A 25232-nucleotide genomic window follows, 5' to 3' on the forward strand; every position below is an offset into this window, starting at 1 on the left:
AGCTTCTGGGCTAAAAAAGTAAGTCTATCTTGCATATAGCATTCCAGAGATATTTAATGTTAGTAACATTATGTCATGTACGACAGAGACGACCCCAGATTTAACTTCCATATTGCCCAGTCTGTTTGATTTTTCTCATCAGTCCTGTTGAGAGTGTGGTGGTGAGGCAGACATGTGCACGCAGCTCTGCTTTGGAGATATAGTGCTCAGTGCATTTTCAGAAAACGTTACATTAGACATCACATTCATTTTTCACTTGCCTGATCAGACAACTGCATGAGGCATTACATGTGCCTGAACACAGAGTTTACTTGCCCCGGGCAAGCGTTAATATCAAGCCCTGGCACCCCTTGTGATTCACGTCATTTTGCATTTTTTCATTAAGAAATTAACCAGTTAGTTACCGGTTAATGGGTGTAGGGCTGTTAAACGCAACATTAAATGAAACAAACATTCCTATTTAAAACTGTGATCCATAACATGTTTGATATATGTAAGTAAATGAAATACAGAAAAATACACATTTTGCATCCACTCTCCACTCTACTGTTAATTAATATTAATCATCTCAGCTGGCTGCAATTGTAGTGTTAATAAACGACAATAAAATAAATAAAAAAATGGAGCGCTGGAAGGGCAACACTTTTTGTTTCTCTACACTCTCTTGCAATGAAAATCATCAGCATACAGTAAAATCTGGTATCACAATGCTGCTGGTGTGTCTTCCAAGACAGGATGATAATTTGTGGAAAGTTGAGAATTTCAGCTTTAGGCATCTTCCTTTCACTGTTTTACATGTTTTGGAAAATGGCATTTCTCCAGGTCAGTACCACCGCTGTCGCTATGCTAAAACCCAGCATGTACCGTGTCTATAGTTTCATGTCAGTACAGTGAAAACCAGACAGAACAGTCTTTTACTATTCATCTGGAAGATTGTAAGTGAACTTTGGTGAGATGTCTCGAGCCCCTCTGTGTCCTTAATACATGTAGCCTGTACATTTGCTAACAGAGGCTAAATGTTGACAAGATGCTCTTTCCCTCTCAACATGGCCCTCCAGCAGAACAAAAGAATGATTTATTCATTCAGCTACAGGCGCAGTCTCTTTCCTAATCAAATTTTCAGACGTTTGATTTTAATTAATGGCGCCTTCAATGTTATCTTCCCGTTAAATATTCATCGCAATGTGGCAGGCCCCCTCTGAATCATCAAAGCGTAAGACACTTGTTTTCCCCTTTCTTTCTTTCATTCCGAGGCCCCTCTGTTTCCCCCTCTGCACACTCCTTTCCTTCTCTTTCTCACACTTCTCTGTGCTTACCAACACGTCAGTGCATGAACAAACGACTTCCAAAAAAGAAAGGAAATCTCTTTTTTCCGACAGAAAGCTGGTGAGACTTTATGCTCCGTCTGTCATCAGATACAACGTTCAATTTGGGTGAGGAAAGGAAATGATTCGAAACCAGTGAAACGATACCAAAAACGTCTTAAGAGGCTGTGAGACACTAAACCAAGTTAAGGCTATTTAAAGGCTTTCAGGCAGGTGATGCTTTATTTAGGACAGAATAGTTGTGCTGCTCTTTAAAGCTGGGAATATGTGTCTACAATCAGCTGCTATCTACTAATTTTGTGTTTTGTATATCAGCTCTAGCAAGCAAAGGAAACCCAAAGAAATGTCACAATCAGTTGAGCTTTTTTTAGACATTACAAAACATGTAATAACATAAATCATTCAAGTTTTTTTCCTGATGTAAAATAAACAATTTAAAAGACAGGGAGCACATAACAGATGCTTAATATGCTTATGTTTAATTTAATCTCACGATGTGAAGCCTTGACAATCATTGGGTAAAAAGCAACTATATTAACTTGCAAAGAAAGCAGCAGCACTTTAGAGTGACAGATATGCAGCGCAGACTGTCTTTACTCCATGAGCTGACATTTTGGAAACAGTGTGCCTTCCTTGGAGCTTAAGGGAGTGTGTGTGCAGTCTCAAGTCAGTTCTGTCTTGCTGAAGAAATGTACAGCAAAATCTCTGGAGAACCAGGAGTCTCTGCTGAGGCTGTTTTTATGAGAAATATGACAGTTATGCTGCTTCGTCTGTTAGCTAATGTTAGCTCGAGTTAAGGACTGCTAATTGTTCAGACGACAGAAAATTCTGGAGCCACAATAGTCGGAATTATATCCCTCTGGACTGAAAGGCCAGTTGTCCGACAGCTTGGTATCCCAAAAGCAAACATGCTTTGATCCAAAGGCCTTTTCTCTGAAAATACACTAAACACTCTCCCAAACAGAAGCACATGGCTAAGTATTACGCAGAATGATGTCATCGAACCTTCCCGCCCTACTCTGCCTCCAATTGGCCCGTATTCATTGCCTTTGTTGGTTGTGTTGGTTACATTTAGGCATGAGGAATGACACTGGTTAAGGTTAGGGTAAGAATATTAGGGTAGGGCCAATCAAACGGAGAGTAGGGCGGATCATGCTGTTGCTAAAGTAAGAAGGTCCGACGACATAATTCTGCATAGTATTAGCCATGTGCTTGGAAGAATGGTGAGATGGCCCTTTGGAGCATATTTGCTTTCAGGAAACCGAGCTGTTGGACAACCGGCCTTTTGGCCCAATGGGACATTTTTTGGACAATCGCAACGGTGTAGTGGAGGGTTTAACACGTGTACATGTTTTACCAACTTCATTTTCAGGTCATTCATGGTGACCCCTCCCAACAACCAAAAAGACATTGAAATATATGGGACAGTATACCCACTTCCCCCTCGGTAGCCCATCCATTTACTTAATGGTACATCCACCACATCAAATATCTCTACACCACTAGAACATTGGAATTATAAACTAATAGAAACAATGGCATGGCACACTTGAGTTAGCAATTTCTAGCTAGCTTACACTTGCTAGTTCCTTAGTTAGTTTTAGGTATGGTACTGAGCTAACAACCACACACTAAATGGAAACTGATGAAAATATAATTAAGACTGTTTCTCTGTTAGACGTGTTAGAAACAGTGCAATCACATTTGGTTAAAGAAAAAAAAGCTAATTGAAAACCTTGTCCAAGTTGCTCTCACGTTTGTGCCTTTGCTGTAGCAAAAGTTAAGAGTAAAGGGTCCAAGGTTACAACTACAAAATGAGCTGGGGAACATTCTGGGCATGATTGTTCCTTTGTGAAAGGCACTAAAACTTGAAGTGCCACAGTAACTTTGGGCATTGAGTTAATGTGCAACTATTATGGCTCCTGTTGGAAATCAATCAGCATGACTCAAATGGAGGGAAGATAGAAGATAGATAAAAAAGTGGATGTGTGAACGAGAGAAACGGGGCAGAGGGAAAAGAGGAGGAGGAGAGGATATATGTCAGGTAGATAAAAAATAAAGGGGTAATAGACAGAGGTCTGTGTTTTAACGCGAATGTTCCCATTGTCATTTTGAAGGTTCTATAGCAAAGGTCACAAAACCTGTAACCCCAGGATTCAAAGCCATCAAGAGTGTGTTTAAGATGTTCTCCTGTTTACGTTCTGCCTGTAGCATAAAAATAGTTTTGCTTTTTCCTTCTGAAGAGGACAGCATTCAGGCTGTTCCTGCCGGCAATGACCAGTTTAGGAAGCACTGCACTTTTAAGCTTTTCTCTGCAGTAGTGATACAAAAAATATACAAGAAGTTATGAAAGAATGACACAGTGACATATCCATTTCCAAGGGACTCATTTAAATTAATGTGTTGACAAACCATATGACGATGGAGAATTAAAAGGAATCTTATCTCACCACTTTCTGTTTGGAGTTTGGTTTCTGCAGTAGCCACTCAATGTCGAGAGAGTTCGACGACGGGAACTGGTGGTGGCACGGTAAGGTGGCATTGTCCCCGACGACCTTCTTCATCTCCGTCTGGGCACCCACTGACAGCAGGCTGAATAGAACTAAGAAAGAGGAAGAGAGAGGTAGAGAGTTGGGGGAGGGGAGGGAAAGGGAGAGGTAGATGTCAAATGGGGACACTTGCTCGATCCAAACTTGAGACAAGAGGCAGATGCCACAGATAGGAAGCAAAAGCATGCCAACAGAGGAAATTGAGACGGAAGACGCAGCGAGAGATATGACCCAGAATCCCAATCACTATCTGACAGATGCCGAGATACGTCACACCCGGACACTGAAGAGAGACGATTCTTTTTACAGGAAATAGAGTTTGGCGTAGGAGGTCAGAGAGAAGTATTATGATGATCTTTTTTGTTAACCCCTTTTGACAAGGGCAGTCAAAGAACACATTCTTATTCACAGCAGCAGCTGCGGGGTATTGTGGCCTGGGAAGGAAAGGTACACAGCGGTTGACTACCGAGCTATGGCGCCTGCACATGGACATGTCTGCTGTAAAACTGCAGAGATACAGTTACTGAGTTGCTTAATTAACGACCTAAAAGGGCCATCTTTCTGTTATCACGTGTGACAATGTAGCAGTGCTGGACCTAGCACATTCAGCGCCCTGGGCAGGCTTCCCCTGCTAGATAATATCCATCCATCCACTATCCCAGCTGACATTGGGCGAGAGGTGGGGTACACCCTGGACAGATCGCCAGACTATCACAGGGCTGACATATAGAGACAGACAACCATTCACACTCACATTCACACCTATGGAGAATTCAGAGTCACCAATTAATCTGCATGTCTTTGGACTGTGGGAGGAAGTCAGAGTACCCAGAGAAAACCCTACAGAAGGGCTCCCTCCTGGGATCGAACCAGAAACCCATCTTCTTGTTTTTGTACTGCACCCCAAATGGCTTTTGCATTTTGTCTTACTTAAATGCTCTCCATACAATCTACTACTGTCTACTACTACTCCACCATTTCCCTTATGTTTGATTTTTTTTGCATATTTGCAATATTTTTTACATCCCCCCTCTGGATGGCGCCCTAGGCAGCTGCCTCTGTCCCCTAAAGGAAGATCCGCCACTGCAAAGTAGACACTGCGATATGACACTATCCACAAACGGAACATGGAATCAACACCCATACCCAAACATCCACAGTCTACACAGTGGAGAACTTGCAGTGAAAAGGTTTGCAGTGAAAAAGTAGCAATAATTATGACTGTGTGTGCACAAGCGAGTGACTTTGGGCACCAGCCAGACTGTCAGGGCCTGTGTCTCAGTGGGGGAGCAGCGAGGCTAATTTATTGGAGGATGCTGGACAGCCCGGCGGGCTTGAGTGGAATTAGCCAGAGGCGTCAGGGGGGTTTGCTGGAAGCTGAAGCTATGGTTTTGGTGTGTGTCTCTGTGTGTGTGTGTGTATTTGTGTGCGTCCAGAGGGGTTGGTGCACTGCTGAGATATTCGACTCCCTCCACCTGGTAGAAAGGCTGTAGGATACTGCAGAGGGCCGCTGAGCTCACTGTACACACTCAAATGTGACGGATATTTTTGGCTCTACAACATTTAACTTAACTACCTGCCTTTAATTTAATTGGCGAGCGAGCAAATAGCTCCTGGGGACTCTCAGCGCTTAAAATAAAGTTATCCAGCCAGCAGATGCTCATTTGGAATCATGCAGGAATGTACAGGTTGTGTAAATATTGTTAGATCTCCTTTTCATTATCATGCTGCTTAATAGCTTTAACGTTTCCTCCTGTTTGCACAGAATAAATAAACATCATGGAGTGAGACACGTATTCAAATGAAAACTATGTGCTTTCACAGGTGTTGTGTCTGTGGCGGAGTGATTCAACCCAGAGCCACTCTTTGAAAGAATCCCTTTGTACTCCGCAGACACAATCACATGCTGTCAAATGTTCCACAGGAGGCCAAATGTGGCCTGTGAATGCATCAGCACTCACTGGGCGCCTGTCCACTTGTTCACTGGTCCACCCTCACAGGAGCCAACACCCTGTCCCATAAGCGATCTCTGGGCCAATGAAAATGTCAGCTCTGTGCTGTGAAACCATTGAGTCAGTGCTGACGCAGGACACAGAGGAGTTGCCTCTACTTCTACCAAGGGGGAGCTTCAGTCATACAGATGACATCATATGGTGGATTTCAGCAGTTCTTCAAGTTTTGTTTAAGCTCTGTCTCTACTTTGTGAGTCCTCCGCTATAAGCCTGAGCTCCACGCTGCTCACTGTCAATCGAGTTTAAAGTTTCCAAATGGCATTCGCCAGTTGGGCAGAGAGACGGCACTTCACGGTTGAGTGTTTGTGTGTCCATTTGGCAGCGCAGGAGCGACAGGATGCATTGCTGAGGTCCTTCTGCTCTGTTGGACCACCTGCTCAGTTCAAGTCATTAGTCAGCAGAAATAAAAGGGCCACCCCTTTTAACAGAGGAGCTCCTGGACCCTGAAGGTATCCCCCTTTATGACTTTTTAATGCAGCATTTGCAGGGTCATTCATCTTGTGGGCTCCCCACCGATATTAGTTTGGATGTCAGAAAAGAGAGAGTGAGAGAGCTTTTTGGTGAAAAGAATATTCAAGAGGAAGAATGATCAGACTGTGCGGTTTGTTGGACCTAATGGTGCTGGTTAATGCTCAATGGCTGTACAGGGGTCTACTGGGAGACCTGCGCCCACTGTCTCTCCTCAGCTCCTCAGGCTAGCCTCTGTAATCAGTACTCCCACACCCATCAGCAGCCCCGGGCTGAACCCAGCACTGTGTAGCAGGCCTGATAAGAGCTCACTGCTCCTTTTCTCACCTCCAACCTCCTACTTAACTGCCCACTGCTTCAACTGTAGGCGCTGTAAATGGAAGAGTTTACCTGGAAGATAGATAGGGCCAGGGTGACCGCTGAAAGTGGGGCATTGCAATCTTTTTCCACATTAAGTACTAGACTTTCAAAAAAGCAGACTTTAAATTGACCTTCAAACAATGACTGGGGTCAGTTCGCTAACTTTGGCATTGCTTGTGTCAAAACTGTTCTTCATTGCTCAACAATGAGGATTTGAGTGTCATAAATTGTATGTATTTCACAGAGGAAAAAAATAGGCAGCAAATGTGCTGTATCTGTGACGGAAAGAAAACTGTCTTAGTTTTTGCCAGAAAGAGTTGGCAGACAAATCAAAATGGGTATTGGTTGGTATACAGTCGCTGCTCCCCACTTTCCCACTTATTTATGGTCTTGCAGAGGAGCTTTTGTGCTGTGGAATGGATGACACAGTGCTCCCAAAATAAGCTCGCCTTGATGTGCGTTTGCATTTGGATTGGCCTCATTCACCGTGTGCACAGCTGGGACGGTTGGACTGCAAGACCCCATCATTTGTGTCAAAATCAACTATGAGACACAACAGAATTCACTGTGGTGGCAGCTCTGCACACACAGTATGAAAAATTGTTTTGTCAGTCAAGTTTAGGTTTGTGACCTTGGCTTTCAATTTGCAGTAAGGTGACCCAGAAACAATAAAAACTGTGAACCATACTAGGTTAAAATGCGATAACATTTGTGGTCACAGTGCTGTGCATGTGTTCACATGTCTCTATGAGATTCCATAAGGACATGGGAAAGGCTATCTCAATAAACATGGCCATCTTGAGGGGGAGATAAATGTGGAGAGGACTTGTGATCTGGTAGCTGGTGCCATATCCTCCACCCCTCTCTCTCTGTCATTGTGTCTGCTTCTCTCAGCTGCGTTTGGCTCAGCCTCGTGCTTTCATTTGTGGCGAGGTTCAATCTTTGCCCATAGAAAGAAAGCAAAGAAGCATAACATAATTAACAAAAGAGAGTGGGAGCTAACACCAGAGGTTTGGAGAGCGAGAGTGTGAGAAAGTAAGATAGACACATTTGACAACAAGAGAGTGAGAGGCTATGGTGAAATATGGAGGAACCCATTTCTATGAAAAGGCCCTAGGGGGAGTTGTGCTCCAGTAAATCCGCCTTACAGAGCCCTGCAATCTTGTTATAGTGTGGCCAGTGAGACGGACAGACAGACAAACAAGGCAGGCCTGGATCTTTCACACTGCCCAAAGTCAAGCCCCATATCCCCTCAGTCAGCACATTGGCCTGGCTGGGGCCTTTGCTATGTCCAAAGCTTGTGACCTCTGGTACTCAAACACAGCAGATCAGAGAAGGGAGAGGGACAGAGAGAGATAGAGGGGGTGAGAGGAGTGAAAGGGTAGAGAAAAATGGGTTGAGGGAGGGGTGGAGGGAATGTGCAATGCCTTATTTTGAGCACTTACTGTAAGTCACTGGTGTGGAGGATGGATTATACCATCACAAAGGTGGTTTTAGACACAGGTTAGCACATGCACAATGGGAGAAAAAGACTGGAGGTATCACTGTTTTATTTCTGCTGACAATTTCCCATTGTGTGCGTTCATGCTGCGTTCCGTGTACGGAATACATATGCGCCCATCTACATTTTCTGTACATGTGTGACTGCTGGTGTGTGTGATGCATGCTTTATGGGAACGCATGCTGCCTATCTACATAAGAGAGATGCGAGGTACTATCTTTTGCCGACAGTAAATAGTGCCTCAGCACACAAATCTTTGATTTAGACTACAGCTGTCATCAGGCTCACATCCTCCAGTCACATTTGAGTAACGTGTACAGCCTCACAGAAGCAGGCAGAAGTAACAATCATCTCCCAACCCTGCCAATTACAGGCTTATCAAGGAACGTGACTAAATGCGAGAGAAATAGAAATGCTTGTGCTATAACCTCCACGTGAATCCCCTAAAATAGGACTTTTTGCATGTCACTAGCAAAATCTGACATGGCAAATATAACTACGATTCCTCCATTCTTACTGCTGACATGAAGCTAGTTTTTAGCTGAGTTGGGGACATGCTGAGAGGAGCATGGGGCTGATGAGACAACAGTGAAATACTCACAGCTCAGCGTGCTGTTTAAAAGGCTGTCTGCCCCACCAATGAACAGCAGTCGTGTGTGACCTGAATTGGCTATTCAAATGCCAAACATATATGCTATAAATACCACCGATGTGGCGCAGAGATTCACAGATAGTAGGTTACATATTGCCCTTTCCTCTTTTCTTGTATCTTTGAGGATTTTCGAGACAGACTTCTTGAAGCGCCAAAAGTCTTCAGATGTCTCAGTAGACATGAGGCCGCCTCCAGTTGTTAGCGCAAACCGAGTGCCTGCAAAAACAACCCCCAGTGCACACTGTGTGAGAGAGTCCTTTATTCATACACCCACAGCTCCCTTTTTAATTACAGCTTCTTAAGGAGTAAGTCTCTTTAAATGTACCAAGTTATCATGCCCCATTAAAACACATGTTTTGCATATGGCACACTACACTAGTCTCCTTGTAGTTTCAAGGTCCAACTCATGAATATATTGCTCCTGTGAAAATCAAAGGGGCTGTTTTTTCCCTGACTGGAAGCTGACTCTTTGAAGGGATAAAATCCCATAATCCTCCTCGCCTCACACCCAGCGACCGACGCTCCCTTCTGCTGACACGAGGCCTTTGTCCCCAACACTTTACAATACGGTACATGAAGTCACTACCAAAGAACGAGTTAGAGACAAATAAGAGCTAACTGCTAATTAGCAATAGCGTACGAGTAGTTCTCTAATGACTCCTTCCTGTTTCCTCACGGCTTGAATATTACAGTTTCTGTGCCACTCTCACGTGAGAATTGTTACACGAGTTGTGTCACTGCTTCGCGAGTATCTTACCACAACTTGCCATGTTTTTGTCTCCTCAAGGGGGAAGTAGCACATCCTACTTTCAACCAGCTAGTACCTCATTAAGACACTGTACTGTGATGATTTCACATCACATCATCCCTGTTTTCCTTGCTAACACGGCAACACTACATGCCAGGCAGCTAACAAGTACACATTATAAAGTAATCATGAAGTAATGATGAATTCCTTGTAAAAACTCACAATGAGGCACCATTTTACTTGATAGGATGCTAAAATAGAGCAGTAACTATTACCACGCATGGTACATCAGAAGAGAAGTGCTTATACTTATTGGTTGTATGCTGCTTATCTTCAGAGTTTCAGCCTTTTATGTCTATCATTTTTAGCAACACAAGGGCCACTTGAGCTGTGATTCATCTGGAGCTTGAAAATATCTAAAAGTGAGGGCCATCCTGTTCACGGCCATCTTTGATCAGAGGTTTCTAAGAAGTCTGACTGAAGCAGTAATGGATGAGTTTGAGGAGGAAAAGAAGGAACTGAATCAATTCCACGATAATCCCTTGAACCTGGAGGGGGAAGAGGGACGGGAAAAGAGAGGGAGGACCAATGGCAATGGGGAAAAGGGAGATGAAATACCACTGAGGTCTGAATAATGTAAGGCCCTGTGGTAAATGTTCACCTTGCGCCACTCTTATTGCCTTCATTAGCATCCCTTTCATGGCCTCGTCATTGCTGTCACGTCGAGCGATAGGGCCGCCATCCCGCTGACAGATCCCCAAAATAGATCCAAAATTAGTTTCACGACAAGCACTTTTAATTCCCCCAAAGTATTCTGCATTTTCTCTCAGCAAAATAAGGAAGAAGGGAGGAGATGGGAGAAAAAAGCTAATTACACCATTCCCCAAGGGAGGGAGAGTCAGTGAAACCTGCTTACAGTGCTATACACATCTTATCAGCGCTGCATCTGGTGGCGTCACCCACACTCGTGGGTGCAGCTGTCCAAGATGCTCCGGCTACTCCATAAATCTTCTGGTTTTAGCCTGAAATGCTCCAAAGAGCACAGAGCTTCTCAAAAAAAGGATACACTTTGGCTCAAAGTCTCTCACGACCATGCAACACTTTCACCAACCTGTACGACAAATGCTGCTTCCTTTTACCATCTTTGGTTTGGTCTCTTTACAGAGACTATATTCCAAATGAAAGAGAACAGTGAGACACTACACATCATTGTGAGAAGCCCAATTTCAATTCTTTCCACTTTACAGTATGTGGCTTATGTAAAAGAAAAAGCAGGGAAAAAAAATAAAGAAAAGAAACACAGCTAGACACGTGACCGAGTGGAAAGAGTGACGAAAAGGAGACTTAAGACTCCTGTCTCTCTCTCAAAGAAAACAGTGATTGCAATTGGCCAGAAGTTTTTTCTTCTTCTTCTTTTTTTAAAATTAAAAAACAATTCATCATTTTGGAAAGGATGGTGCCCATTTAAAATGTTAATTACAGCAATGCATCTTAGAGACTTCACCCTGACTTGCAAAATAATCTGCAAAAGCTTGTGTGGTGTTAAACCGTTTACAGGGTTACATCCTGCTTAAAAAAACACCATTCAAGACATTTTTTCCTTCAACAAGGTCCAAATGTCAAATGGTCTGTTTTGCACCAGATAACACGCTTTAGTTAAATGGGGCTTGGACAGTGACCTCTCTATTTTGCTGCAGCAATGGATCCTCCCAACATCTGGCAAAGCCTAAACAGACCCTCATGTGTGCACATTCACTTTGTTCTGCATGAGCGTCTTCAAATCTGAGACTACAGAGAAGCATGCAGCAAAGGGAGGAGAGAGTTAACGTCTTGTGGAAACTTATCACCGAGGTTGCTGAAGCTGTGTGTGGGTACGTGCGTGTGCGTAAAGGGCACATCCTCCCCGCGGCACGTGCGCACAGCCTTGAATAAACCTGCCGTCCCTCACTGAGAAAACACATTTTAATGGAGGACAGAGGAGAGTGAATTCTTTGACATATTAAGACATGCGCAAAACAGCACTTCATTCTTTTTTTGCTGTGGCCGAGAACATTTTGCTGAAAGTCATTTTCACGGGTATGTGTCGAAGGCTGAAGAGAAAACAATTGCTCGGTTTCAAAGTGGTAAGTCAGCAATTTGGGCTATCAAAAGAAAACAACTCTAAATCCGGTTAGAGCAATTATATTTGCTTTGACAGAAATCAAATTTGGTTCCTCTCACAAAGAAAACTTTTTTCCATTCCTGCACAGATATATTTTTTTCCTACTCTTCCTCATTCAGCGAGGCTTTGTCCCAGGGCTGGGCTTATTTCTCGGTCTATGTGGCATTACGGTATTTTTTTGTTGGCAGAGCTTTGTGAATAAGGGTGGAAAATATTCATCATAGAGATCTCCAGTATACGTACAGACACCACAGTGGAAGGCTGTTCTTTGCTGAGTTCAAGCTCTGTTTGACCCTGCATGCCTGACAGATGGCGCAGAGAGAAACAAGATGAGCTGTATTCATTAAAACACTGTAGAAGACAGGTTTGCCTGCTGCTGATCAACTTAAAACTCTCCTGTTGGGCATTGGTGTGGTATGATAGCATATCTAAGCACTGCTGGAGTTTGGACAGATGGGCTAGCTTTGATATAAACAGCCATAATGCCCACAGTGCACATATAAACAACCTTTTTTCCTCCTGCCTCTTTCCCTGGCACATCACGCAACCACGGGCACAGTTCTGTTCCCCAGGACACGAAAGGCTCCTCAATTTCCCTGGTTATTTATGTGTACTAATCTCAATTTGTGGCTGGCAAGCGTGTGAACGAACTCCTCTCACATTGTTGGAGTGGCTGGACATGGGCACTGACCTCAGCAGATCAATACTTAATAAGCTTTTGTGCTGCCAAGTCCATTTTGCTGCAATCTGCAATTTTTTATGTCCATTAGGTTGAAAATAGAGCTGACTAGGTGTATGACCACAGGAAGTGGAATGTATCGCGGTCGCCCAGGCTCTCTCTGATGATGGATGCTTCACAACAGTGCGAGGCCGATGAAAACTTAACGAATACTATCTACCTCATGCACTATAAAGTGCTACACCCCTGACTTTTATTAAATGCAATTCAATACCCCAGTGGTGTTTCAAAGAAGCATTTAACAACTTGTGGGAAGACAATAAAAGCCACAGTGGGCTGTATGGTTAAGTTTGGCTGCACGTGACGAACAAGGGGAACGGGAGGAAAACAAGCCCAGAGCTGGTGCTATATTTGGAGCACCACTAAAGCTCAGCTTTAGAAGCATTGTAAGATAGCCCCAATCTGGATATGTAAGCACTGCATTTTGGGAGCTCATAGTCAGGAGAGTGTGGGGATTCTGGACACTCCTTGTATTCTTCTCCTCCTCTTCCTCGCCTCTCTGCACACACAGATTAAATTCCATTATTTAGGTCACTGAGATTATTTGTCACTGTCTAAAGTCCAAGTTCACCTAGGGTTAGACGGCAAAGCCTCTCTCAGCAAAGACGCTAATTTACTTCGCTGGGTCCACGGGAAAATAGGAACTGAATACAACAGAGCAGCTCCCATGTTGTACATTTCAGCGGCTAATTGAAAACAGACGGGACGCTAACTCCCTCTCTCCATCCGCCTCGGCTCTAGCGCGCTGCATCACTGACATATTAGCGCTGTCGCCAGTCCTGTGGTATGCATCTGACATATCACTTTACTTGATCGGTTAAGCAGAAAATAACAAAGCAGGGGACGCCTCGTACACAAACGAGAGGATGATATTGTTACAGCCGCTCGAGCTGCAGCTGTAAAGGACAAAGAGGTAACCTATCCATCCGAGCCCCGTGACTAGGAAGGACACATTGATGGCTGCCATTTCCCCAGAGGTGAGCAGATGCCATGTCTGTTTTGGCAGCTGTATACTGAGAGGTGTTGACTTGTGGGGCGGCTGACTGAGGCAGAGTGGTGGCTGCATGATGGCCAGGCAGGTCAACAGGGGCTGCAAGGCTTCCAGGAAAGGCCTCACTTAGGCTCATTTAGGAGAGTTAATGGACCAACATACCATCTGTCCTTATGATTAGCTAAGCCAATTCATGCAGGACACTAACCTTATTCACCTGCTGCACACACACACATAACACACCTAATGGAAGTGTCCACTGCATGTTGTGTTCCTTTTGGCTGTGCCTTTAATAAAACTAGAATTTTCTACACATCATGTGTGTGGAATGCATTTATTTTGACATTGAAAAATAAAGCAAAAGACACACTCACGTGTTAAAGGTCAGCCAAGAAAAGTATGAATGAGTATATTGTTCTAGATGGTTTAATTGCAACCATTTCAGAGGACCACACAAAAGCATTAGCACTTTGCAGCTTTTTTAAAGTAACCAGAGTTAGAAAGTCCTTGTCCCCTAAGAGTAATACACAAGCACACACACAGGCACGCTCCTCCAAACAAATAGGCCTGCCCTTTGTGCAGCTCAGCACCACTTCTTCCCAACCCCCCCCATGTCTAGGAAAGGAATGCCCACGCGGCCACATCCGAGGGCGGAGAGAAGATTGAAACCAGATGAATGGAGCTCGGGTACAGCCTGCTCGCCAGGCCCATATTTCACTCCCCAAAGCCTGATTAAAACGAGGTGCGGCACTAGCTGGGCCAAGGGAGCTTATTCCAGCTCGGAGAAGGACATTTGCTTGCAGCGACACTCTGGGCGAAGGAGGAAACGGGGCGAAGGTCACAACTAAAGTCTCTGCATTTGGCTCACGCTGCCCCTGTAGAGGTTTCCCCGATAAAGCGAAGAAAGTTCCTCAATTTGCACAGATAAAATAAATCCACAGCTGTCCCTTACATATGAATTTGATTCTGTCAGAAAGCAAGAAGGAATCTGTCACCTTGCATTGTGTTTTTTTTTTTTTTGTAGGGGGCACAGCAGCTGAGGAGGTGTAAAGTAGGCCATTGGCGTGGAAACTGTTAACTGATGTGCCAAAGGAAATGAGGGCAAACTGCGAGAATTGTGGAGCAAGAATTATTAGCATCATACAGTAGTTAGACATAGGATGTTATATGTATCACAGTGAAAACAAAAGCCATGATACGATATAGACATTGGATTTTTGTACACATATATCCAAGGTATGATTCTTATGTTTTGAGTATAGATTGATGTGTACAATTGTGGAGCTGTTTTGGTGCCAACAATAATCTCCTAGTATAATTCTTAATTGAATAATGCCCTATTAAGAATGTAAGGAGCTTCTAAGAGCATTATCATCATGTAGTCTACAAAGAGTTTAGTGTGTAGAATTTAAGGGTGTGTGCATGTCAAGAATAAATCCTGAATACTTGGAGGATATGACTCTGTTTTTAAGATAGCTGACGCATAATGTTCATGGTTTTGTCCACAGACATTACAGTCAGTGTTGAGCATGTTGCAAACTTTGGGCAAGAATTCACTGGGACTAAGATGAAAGGAAAAAAAACCCAAACAAATAAACATGCCACATGCTGTTTCTTTCTGCCTTGACCAGTTAGCTTGCCCACCCAATGAGTGTGTCTTTACGCTGGAAGCCATGTCACATGTGTGCATGTGTGTGGGGGTAGATGGAGGTAGAGGGTGTCATTTACATTCTTTCTGGGTAAGGCCAGTGGTGTAGTCTATGTGATACGCAGGTATGTGCTACATACCTACTGAGAACGCTCTAAGATTTCCATATATGTTCTTTGAAATACGCGAGGATACATGACACTTTAGTTCCGTGACAGGACTTTGCTTCAGCTATTTGTTTTCATACATTTGGGGTCGAGTGATGAGACAGAACTTACTGAGTAGTGTGTGCATAGCAAGTGTGTGGTTGAGCAAAAGAGAGAAATCACAACGATGGATGCGATCAGAGCGGAGAAGAAATTAACAGTAAAGATGTCAAGTGGTAGTAAATGTACGGTGCAGGTTACAGTTTGTCTATGAATAAACACTGCAGCTCCCCAAGACCCTCATAAAGTTCCCATGTCTTGCTGTTAAGCTGCTGGGTAAAGTGAAGCTGGTAAGCATCAGCCTCGGCCTTGGAGGCAAAACAAAAGTCTCCTATTTACCTAGACGCCTTGTGAAGCACGGTACATCTTGGCTTCCAATATATGAAGTGCTATGATGCTTGACTGTGACCTAGACCTGACCTACCAATAAACAATTTGCAGCAATTTCTGCATACATATTTCTTTAATTTAGCGTAACATTGTGGGAATAATTGCATTGTCAGTTTTTTCACACCCTCATATGATTGATGATATCTCAGTCTCAAGACACAGCTGATATATGACTGTCATCACATCATCTATCAGCATACAAAACACATGATGATATTGTGTATGACATGTGCTATACTTCAGAAATATATTAGCTGTTAAAGTCTTGTGTTGCTCAACTCTTTCAAGAGGTTTCAACCTGATAACACAGACACAGCATTTGGACTCCTCTCAGCTATGTGTGAATGCATGTACTGTATGTGTTAGCGTGGCGGTGCTCATGGCGTGTGCTCAATAAACTATGATAAACCAGACTACACTGTAGCACAGGGTAAATGTGTACAGCGAGACAGTAAGAGAGTGAGACAGAGAAGCAGCCTGGGTGCTGTAGGTGTGTGTGTGTGGAGCTTAACACATGTGTGAGTGTGACTGACTGATTAGTGGCCTGTTTTCATCAACTGTCTGCAGTCGCCTCTCCTGAGATAGCGAGGCAGAGTGGGAGAATTTCGTACTATTTTCCAGGAGCTGGCTGCGCTCTCTTTCCCTTCCCATGCAGCTGGTCGGCCACACTCACCACCCGATGCCAAACACACTCCCCTCTATCCCCTTGACATTTTAGCTATGTTACCGCTGAGAGAGTTGTGGCTCGCCTGCCTGCCGCCTGCCTGTACACATGAGTAAATAAGGCCCAGCTCATTTCATTTGGCCATAATGTTTAATCTACATTTGCTTGGTCAACGAGAGGTTAATCTCATTACCTTTTGCTAAATGGCATGCTTGGGCATCCTCTGACAAGACGAAGCCTAGACACGAGTTAATTAAAAGAGCAATTAAAAGAAGACAGTAAGTCCCACTGAACAGTGGTAATATGTTCCCTTGACACCGGCACAGCGATGTCGAGTAACACTGTTCTACGGTAGTTTGTCACTAATAACAAACCACTCTTCATTACAAACAATGGAGACTGGTAATAGTGGAACAATAGAGAACTCTGGCACGCGATTAGCTTGTTTTGTGGTTAAACATGTGCTTCAAACTAACCTTTAACACTGTTTGTGGTTTACCTACCGTGAGGCGCCTTATTAAAAGCAAGCCTAACCACAATACACACGCACACTATTACAGCAGTTAATCAACTCCAACAGGTTGTTAAAAATCTGACATGCAATTAGCCGAGACTGTATCGGAGGAGACTTAAATGTCATCACTGAGGGTAACACATTACAATGGAGCTCCGAATTGGAGGCTACCTTGGGTGCTCCAAAAAACAATAGCTGGAAGCATAACCTTCGAAAATGTCGGAGAATGTTAGAGTTAGAGAGGCATATCACTGCTGGAGAGATGGTCTTTTTATAAGACTAGGCTGTCTATGCTGCAGAAAGATGCATAAACTTTTGAAATAAGTGCTACAAGACCAAGAGAAATATGAGGAAAAGGGCTGTGGTATTTGCTATTGCTTAAGATGTAGAAAACCTACAACTACCTGAATGCAGTGTGCCACAGCGGACCTATAAACGCTTCAGCTGGTGGGTGACGTAATGCAAGTCTGGCCAGTTTGATGCAGAAATCTATATGATGGCTGACTGGTAACACATGATCTTAAATAACAGTTTAAAGGTAAGAAAAAACAGAAAACATTTAAGGTGAGAAATATGCAATGCATAACAGAATCATGGTTCATATTTGATCAGCTCTGCTAACAGTATGGTGCCCAAGTTCTCATATTACAGCCAAACAGTGCACTAAAATATGTTTCTAAAGACATTTCAGGTATAAATAGGCAATACAGTAACCAACTCTTGGTTTATATTTGATTATCACTGCGTAGTTTTACTACTTGTTTAGAATTTGGTCTGAGTTTGAGAGATAGAGGGGCGGGTCTCTCTCTTGATCTGCTTCTATACTCGTGTTCGTGGTGGTGGGCATATGGAAATGCATAGGTACCATGTGTGTTTCAAGCAATAGCCCCAGAGCCAGAGCGACATGGATTTGAGCTGAGAGATGAGCAGGGAGATCTGGGTGCACATTTTACCCACACTGTCATGATACAAGGCTGGCTGAAAGTTGGCAAAGTATTCCTTCAATGTTCATTTAGATCAAGAAATCATAAGAAAATAAAAAAATACTGTGACAATTTTAAATTTCTATACTTCATAAAATGATTAAAGTATAGGAAAAGTGTGTTGGGAAAAAGAATGAATGTATTTTTATGCTCAACCTTCCTCATCATATACTGGCAAAAAGATTTTATTTATTTCCACAAGGCAAAGAAATCAATTATTAACCCAAAGAAATTAAGAACACCCATTAATTTATGCTAACAGCCTAACTTTATACAACTTTAATATTACACAACATGACGCAGGACTTACGTCAGAAAGATTTACGTCATTCTGAAATGTGTAATCTGACTTTCTGCCTCTATGTCATCTCTATGAAGGCCATTAGGCACTTTTCTGTGTTCAGTGTCCTGTTAGCATACAGGAAAGCGAGGGAGCTGGGGAAGTAGCCTGCCCTGTGGGTACTACTACCGGCTCCAGTCCCCCCCCACAGATGAATCATAAACAAGTCCCTTGGCCTCCGTGACTTAATCCCCTGTGACATCGCCACGGGGACACGGAGAAAGAGGGAGCGGGGAGAAAAGGAAAACATGCCCTGTGCTCAACTTTCAAGTGAATTAAACATTAGGATGAATGCGTATGAGGTGTATCTGAGGATATGCCATTGAGTTGAAGTAGTAATTTAACAGATGATAGCATCTGGAAGTGGGGGTGGTGATATTTTTTGGGGGGGTTGGTAGGGCAAAGGGACTTTAATATTTGCTTCATAGAAGTAGCAGTCACTTCATCTCAGGCTCTACCTTGGAGCTCCCTCTTTTCCTCCATGTGTGTATTATGCAAATTCATGTCCCACAGTCCTTTCATTTAAATTTGGCCACACAGCTTAAGCTTGGGTAGTCTACAGAGTGTGGCAGCTAAAGCTATAATCAACATCGTGCTCCTTTTAGGCATGAGAAAGCATACCCAGGAGGGAGCAATAAATGGATTTATTTTAGGAACCAGAATGTAGAATCTTAGTTAGGCCCAGACATGCTAAGTGCTTTGTCCCTTATGCATCAGCCCTTGGGCAGTATTTCCTTCCTAATTAAAAAAAGAACAAGGTGCAGGAGCAAAAACAGTGTAGGCACTGTGCTGTAACAGAGGCGGGAGCAGCTCGGCCCGCTGGTGTATTTCTTTTTTTCCTCTAAAAGTTTGGGATATGATTCTCACTTTGCCGGCACTCTGCAGGTTGTGCTGATGCAAGGAGCTTTTGTCTTGAGATTAATGAAATGAAAGGCTCTTTGGCATTTTGGATCCCACACAAAGGTTAAAAACAGCCTCTGACCAGTGAAAGGTTTATGGGGCGCGCCACTGAGAACGTTCTGCTCGCTCAGGGAAGAAATTCTTTCATCCTACACTTTCTCTACCATTTTTACCGACACAACAAATAGATGAAAAAGTGAAGCTGTATTTCAAACTATTTCCTCCAAGTATCTGCTGACAAATTCAATTTCGGTCTGCAAAATAAAACCCATTAACAGTTTTCTTTATCTTTCCAACAGGTGTGAGCTTATGTGTCCATGTGTTGCATATTCCAGCATGCCGACAATAATAACAATGTGGTTAATAAAGGTCTTTGTCAAAAGAAGGCCTCGGTGTAACAACACCCTGACTCTTTCATGGGTATCCTGGCATGGCTAGTAGTATCTGAAGGAGTGATTCAGACGGCCAGGTGGAGATTACAGATCCCATCTGTCCGTCTGGCTAACTTCAGGTGATCTACAAACAGTCTGATGTTAAGTCACTCTGTTACAGAAACTAAGGCTAAAGGATTCTGGGTTGTTACATTCTCAAAAGCCTCCTGACAGTGGCGATACTAGATTCTGTGGGGGCCCCAGGCAAAGAAGCCCATCGAGGCCCCCCAACAATCCCTATTGTATTTTGTCCTTCTCGCCTTGTTTTAATTTAATTTCTGTTGACCAGAACGATATGCTCATTTCACTGTGCTGACGATTACACCTAACATATACATGATGATTACAGGTGAGCAACCTGACTGTCCTAACTAACAGTATCCAGCTGTCATACCGTAGCTAGAAGGGGCCCCGCTTGGGGTTTATTGGGGCAGCGTCACTGCACATAGTGCCTTTGTGGGAGGTTTAAGGGGGTTTATAGTTCTTTCATTCATTAATTTTCTGTCTGCTGGAGCCTATCCCAGCTGACATTGGGCAAGAGGCAGGGTACACCCTGGACGGGTCGCCAGACTATCACAGGGCTGACACATAGAGACAGACAACCATTCACACTCACATTCACACCTACGGACAATTTAGAGTCACCAGTTAACCTGCATGTCTTTGGACTGTGGGAGGAAGCTGGAGTTCCTGGAGAAAACCCATGGTAACATAGGGAGAATATGCAAACTCTGCACAGAAGGGCTTCTTCACTGCAAGTTGGAACCCCCCATCACATGTTCAAACCAGGAACCCCCTCACTGTGAGGTGATAATGCCTCTGTGCCGCTGGTGGTGCAGTGGTTAGGCAACTATACAACTATAAACCCATGCCAGGGTTATAGTTGTCATATTTTGGGGGCCCCAAATATTTACCTCTATTGACGGTGCACCCCTGCTTACCGAGATAAGCACTTAGCTTCATCTTTTGTGGTGGAACTGCTCAAATGTTACACCACATCGTCCCTGAGATACATTGTGAGACTCTCTCTTATAGTGGGGCTGAAAGAAGCAGGTGTGGACATCAAATCTTTCTTGACAGTATTCAAGATTAGTATAGAACCTTCATGCCGGGTTAAATAAAGTGAAAAGTGCAAAATCCCTCTGGCTAACCTGGAAGCCTTTGAGGAATAGTGTTAAAAAAAAAGAAAAAGACTACTTGCCCCACTGCTTGTGATGCCCTGCCGCAGAGGCTTCCGACTGATCTCTTCTGTGAATTGCACCGTATATGGGTCTCTAAAGCTATTCTCCATCCCTGTGGGTCTGCTCTCACATGGGAGATAAAGGAGGCTGGGTGGGGAGAGGTTACCACCAGCTCCACTGCCCCATCCCCCAACATCATAATCTATCTTACATCTCTCTTATCTCTGTCTTGCTGTACATCAGACCTCATAAAGAACACGCGTACAAACAGTCATTGCCGTAAAAGCACACTTTTTGCCTCTGCATGGCGCCTGCTCAGCCGAGAGTACATAATGCCTGTGCCATGCATGGCTGGACCAATGCCAGGACAATGACAATGTTCTCCCCTGAGTCCAGAAGAAGAAACTGTTCAGACATCTCAGCTTTCCTCCTACGTGCCACATGCTGGCCTGGTACATCCCTTATCACTAATTCCATCTGAAGGGGCATCAGGGTTTGAGTAAAACACCACAGCTGGGATCAAGATGACGATGCAGCCTTGTAAAAACCAGGGTTATAAAAAAACAAACATCTTTTATCGAGAGATATATCAAAGAATAACTACCAAAGCAGCTGGAGTCCAGTCTGAACTGCAATGCTGACTTGAACCTCTTGACAGATGCTTAAACAAAGACTTGAAAAGTCATCAAATGTTTTACAGGATAAAGATATTTAATTTGCATCCTGTAAAAATAAATGTGTTTCTCTAAAAGCTTGAAGATGTACCCATCTTGTTATACTTTAATCTTAAAATGTATTGCAGAAACTCCTGAACCAAAAAACTGCATTAGAAAACAAGTGGAGTTATTCTACTGGCAGAATTCAATTATTTCAGAAAGTACGATTTTAATACTAAACTTGATAAAAATTGCTTTCTGCAGCATGGATCCATTTGCAACAGACATGTGTTTATTTATCCGAATGTAGCCAATCAGGAACAATTTATCTCCCCTTATCCCTGGTGGATTAGGTACTAATCTGTTTGCTGAGGGGAGAACGAGAGAAAGGGAGAGAAAAAAGCTTTTCTCTCTCATCCTCCCCATATTAATATTTCTATTAGTGGTGCCTCCCAATGATGCGATGTGACACTTGTGGCTCCGCTTGAGAAGCCAGGCTAACAGGAGGATAGAAGAGGAGGTCAGTCTGGGAGACAAGAGGATTTCGTTCCACCTGAGATCTGGCACCACAGCAACTCTATGTGTGTGTGTGTGTGTGTGTACATGCACGTGCACCACGTGTGTCTGCATAATCATATGCTTTATGCATATAAGCACATTAGAGTGAGATCTGCTGGATTTGTTAATGCAGATGTTCATTTCGGTGTGTAAGCAGTGCGATCGGAGCTGCATCGCATGCTGATTAAGGCTCTCTGTGCGAGAGTGATGGGGAAGAAGACTACTCCTGTACGGTTTAATGAGCAGAAGAGTTTAGCCTGGAGCGAGGTCTTTGGGAGCAAACACACACCCAGCGTAAAGCCAGAATGTCCTCTTCTCTTCCTATATACTCACTAGATAGAGCATCCATACCTAATTAATTTGTGCACTCGCATACACACCGCTTAGATTATGCATACCTAGCAGATTCGTAAACACGCGTGCATGCACACTTGAGCAAGCGAGTAATGCTGCCCTAAGCAATGTGCTACTGACTCCACGGTGCGACCTTCAAGCCCCAATGTCCTTCGTCCCTGAGATGTCCTTTATAACAGCCTTGCTCCTATCCCACGCTAATGCAAAGGGAGGAGGGGTGGGAATAACATCTGCATGAGCACGAGAGCCAGGATATAACAGGAGAGCGGACTGGGGTGGGGGGAGTCCCCTTCTCTCTCGGCAGATCCATTCTGAATAGCTAATGTATTCTCGTCACTACAGTAACAATGTGCAATTCCCTTCACTCATACGCAGCATGCATATCTTTCAGTCACATAACCATGCAGGTCTCATTGTGTATGCATTAAGTGTTAAACCCATGCACCACAAATGCATCTAACATGTTAATGTCCTCACTAATAAAGGTGATTTTGATTCTGATCACGGCCAGATCAAGGCCGGGCCCCTCCCCTTCAATACCCCAGCTACCCTGTACAGTATGCGTAAATCATCTCAACTGCTAAAAGCACAAAGAAAAATGCCTAATGACATTTGAAGGGCTGCTCATTGCCACAGAGTTCCCACTGGCAATTTCCCTACACAATACGGCATTCTTCAAGACCGAGTAGATTAAAGATGGTCAGTGAATGCCTGCGTTTCAGCTGGCCCGTCTGTTGCTGTAATGTCACTGGGTTTTAGCAGGAATTAGTTTTAATGTCACTCTGTCTCCCACACCTGAATGTCACTGGCTTTTAATTGGCCAGCTTGTGAAATGATAGTGTGACTTGTGGCTGGGAGCTATGGATGGATGAAAGGGGGTTTAAATAGTATGCATATTGTACTCTAACTAGTTCCAGTTTGGGGACCAAGCTGTGGTACAATGCACCAGAGCCTGAGCCAAATAGTTGAAGTATTTGAACATGTGCCATTGCAAATGGGCCAATCCCCGTCGTAAATGAACCGCTCCGCTGCTGCATTGTTCCATTACTGCCAGGAATTCTGCACGTTGAAGTGTGAAAGAAAGTGCACTGGAGGTAAAAGTTTAGTTTTCCATGCCAAAAAAATGTTGTTTTTATTATTATCACCACGCATAAAGAGCCTTTTGCAGGGCCACTGGTGCACTGATAAGTTTTATACTAACAGTCCCATAGCACTTTGGTGGTGCAGTACAAATAATAATGTATAGGACAAAATGGATCATACCGTATATGATGCACTTCATCTGTAATACAGTCAAGAAAACAGCTCTGCAGAAGCGAATGCAGTACCCAGGGATGCGCCCGGGGAGTAAAATATTCAGAGGTTAAAGGTCAAACCAGTCACAGCTGCTCTAAAGTCCATAGCCGATGGGCTCTGGGGACACATGGAGACTAATCAGACACACACACATATACACATTTACCCTCTTGCTGTCTCTCTTTCACACACAAAAGAACACGTATACACATATATAGCCTGACAAAGCAGAGAAGGGCATCAGTGACATTACAGAGATTTGACAAAGACTGAATTCATCCATACATTTAGAAATATTTCCAAAATATAGTAACTGGAGTACAAAGGGCTATGTATTCTGTCTCTCTTGGTATGTCGTTGTACTGTCCCTGCAATCTTCTGGCTCCAAACCCTCATTCTGTGCACACACACACACACACACACACACACACACACACACACACACTGTATCACATCACTGACCATCACATGCCAACCTCCTTGCCAACCTCTTTCTCCCATTTGACCGCGGTGACACTAATGTGCGTGATGGGTGTCTCCACATGTGCCAGACTAGTGGCCTCACGATAGCCTCTTGACCACAGCGGTGCTTCAGGCACATTGCAGTAAAGTGAGCTCTGAGTTCCCATTGTTTGTTCACACAAATGGCAATTCTTCAGAGGCAAGTGGCTGTAAGAGTGTTCACACATCATGATTAAAGCTTAACGCGTACACACTCGACTTTTCCAGCAGGAAGAAATCTGCGCTGTGTCTTCTTGGGGTATGGGTCAGATTTTCTCAGTTGCACTGGTAATTTGCATGGTGGGGCATGCATTAAAATCCATCTTTTGGTGATGTGATTAAATTAAAGACAAGGGTGCGGTGTGCTGTGACAGTTCCTGTGATCTTCAGAGTGAGCTGGCCGTGAATGCAAACCTCATGTGTGCTCATCGGGCCCCATTAGCTCACTGGAAAACCCATGACATGCAATAGCCCTGATGATGAGAAGCGGCTAATTGTCCCTCTGGCTCAGGCAAACAGTCAAGTTTCCAAACCTTGACTGTATTTCACCCTGAGGAAACTGCAGATCCACTGTCAGTGGTTAGACTTTAGAAATGCAACAGGAATCTGCGGAAAGAGCCAGATGGGAATGTGTTGCGCAAACGTTACTGGAATGGGGGGAAGAAAAGTGGATGAGGTTTCCACTTTCAGGAAATAAAATCAGTTGTTTTTGTACACAGAACTTAGTGTTTAGAGTAAGCACTTCGACTCAGATAAACACATGAAGAAAACATCACAGATAATGAGAGAAATAAAAGTGTTGCAATGGTGTATGTGCCCTTCTGTGTGCATGTGTGGATGAGTCTTTTTTCCAACTCCCCTGTGTATGACTGTGGTGCAGACTGAACATGTTCCTGAAAGAGGGAATTTATCATCTCTCTGTGACTATACATGGCAATCAGGTAAGTCTGGGGATAAGAATAGCCCGCCCACCAAGAGGCTCTTGCAAGTTAACACAGCTCTTCGACTCAAGTACACAGTGAGAATACTGAGCTGCGTGCAGGCAAACACACTCACATACACGGGTGTATGCACGCCCACAAACACAGGAAAATGCAAGGACAA

General features: G+C 43.8%; 1 protein-coding gene across 1 annotated transcript in view; it reads right to left on the bottom strand.

Moving 5' to 3' along the window:
- clmpb (CXADR like membrane protein b) overlaps positions 1–25232 on the bottom strand; it is a 73133-nt gene that overhangs the window by 15758 nt on the left and 32143 nt on the right. The window contains exon 2 of the mRNA XM_033631610.2: positions 3776–3927. Coding sequence (XP_033487501.1) covers positions 3776–3927 — 152 coding nt within the window. The remainder of the gene's footprint in view (positions 1–3775; positions 3928–25232) is intronic.

Source organism: Epinephelus lanceolatus, chromosome 4 (assembly GCF_041903045.1).
Source record: "Epinephelus lanceolatus isolate andai-2023 chromosome 4, ASM4190304v1, whole genome shotgun sequence".
In the NCBI taxonomy this organism is placed as follows: Eukaryota; Metazoa; Chordata; class Actinopteri; order Perciformes; family Serranidae; genus Epinephelus; species Epinephelus lanceolatus.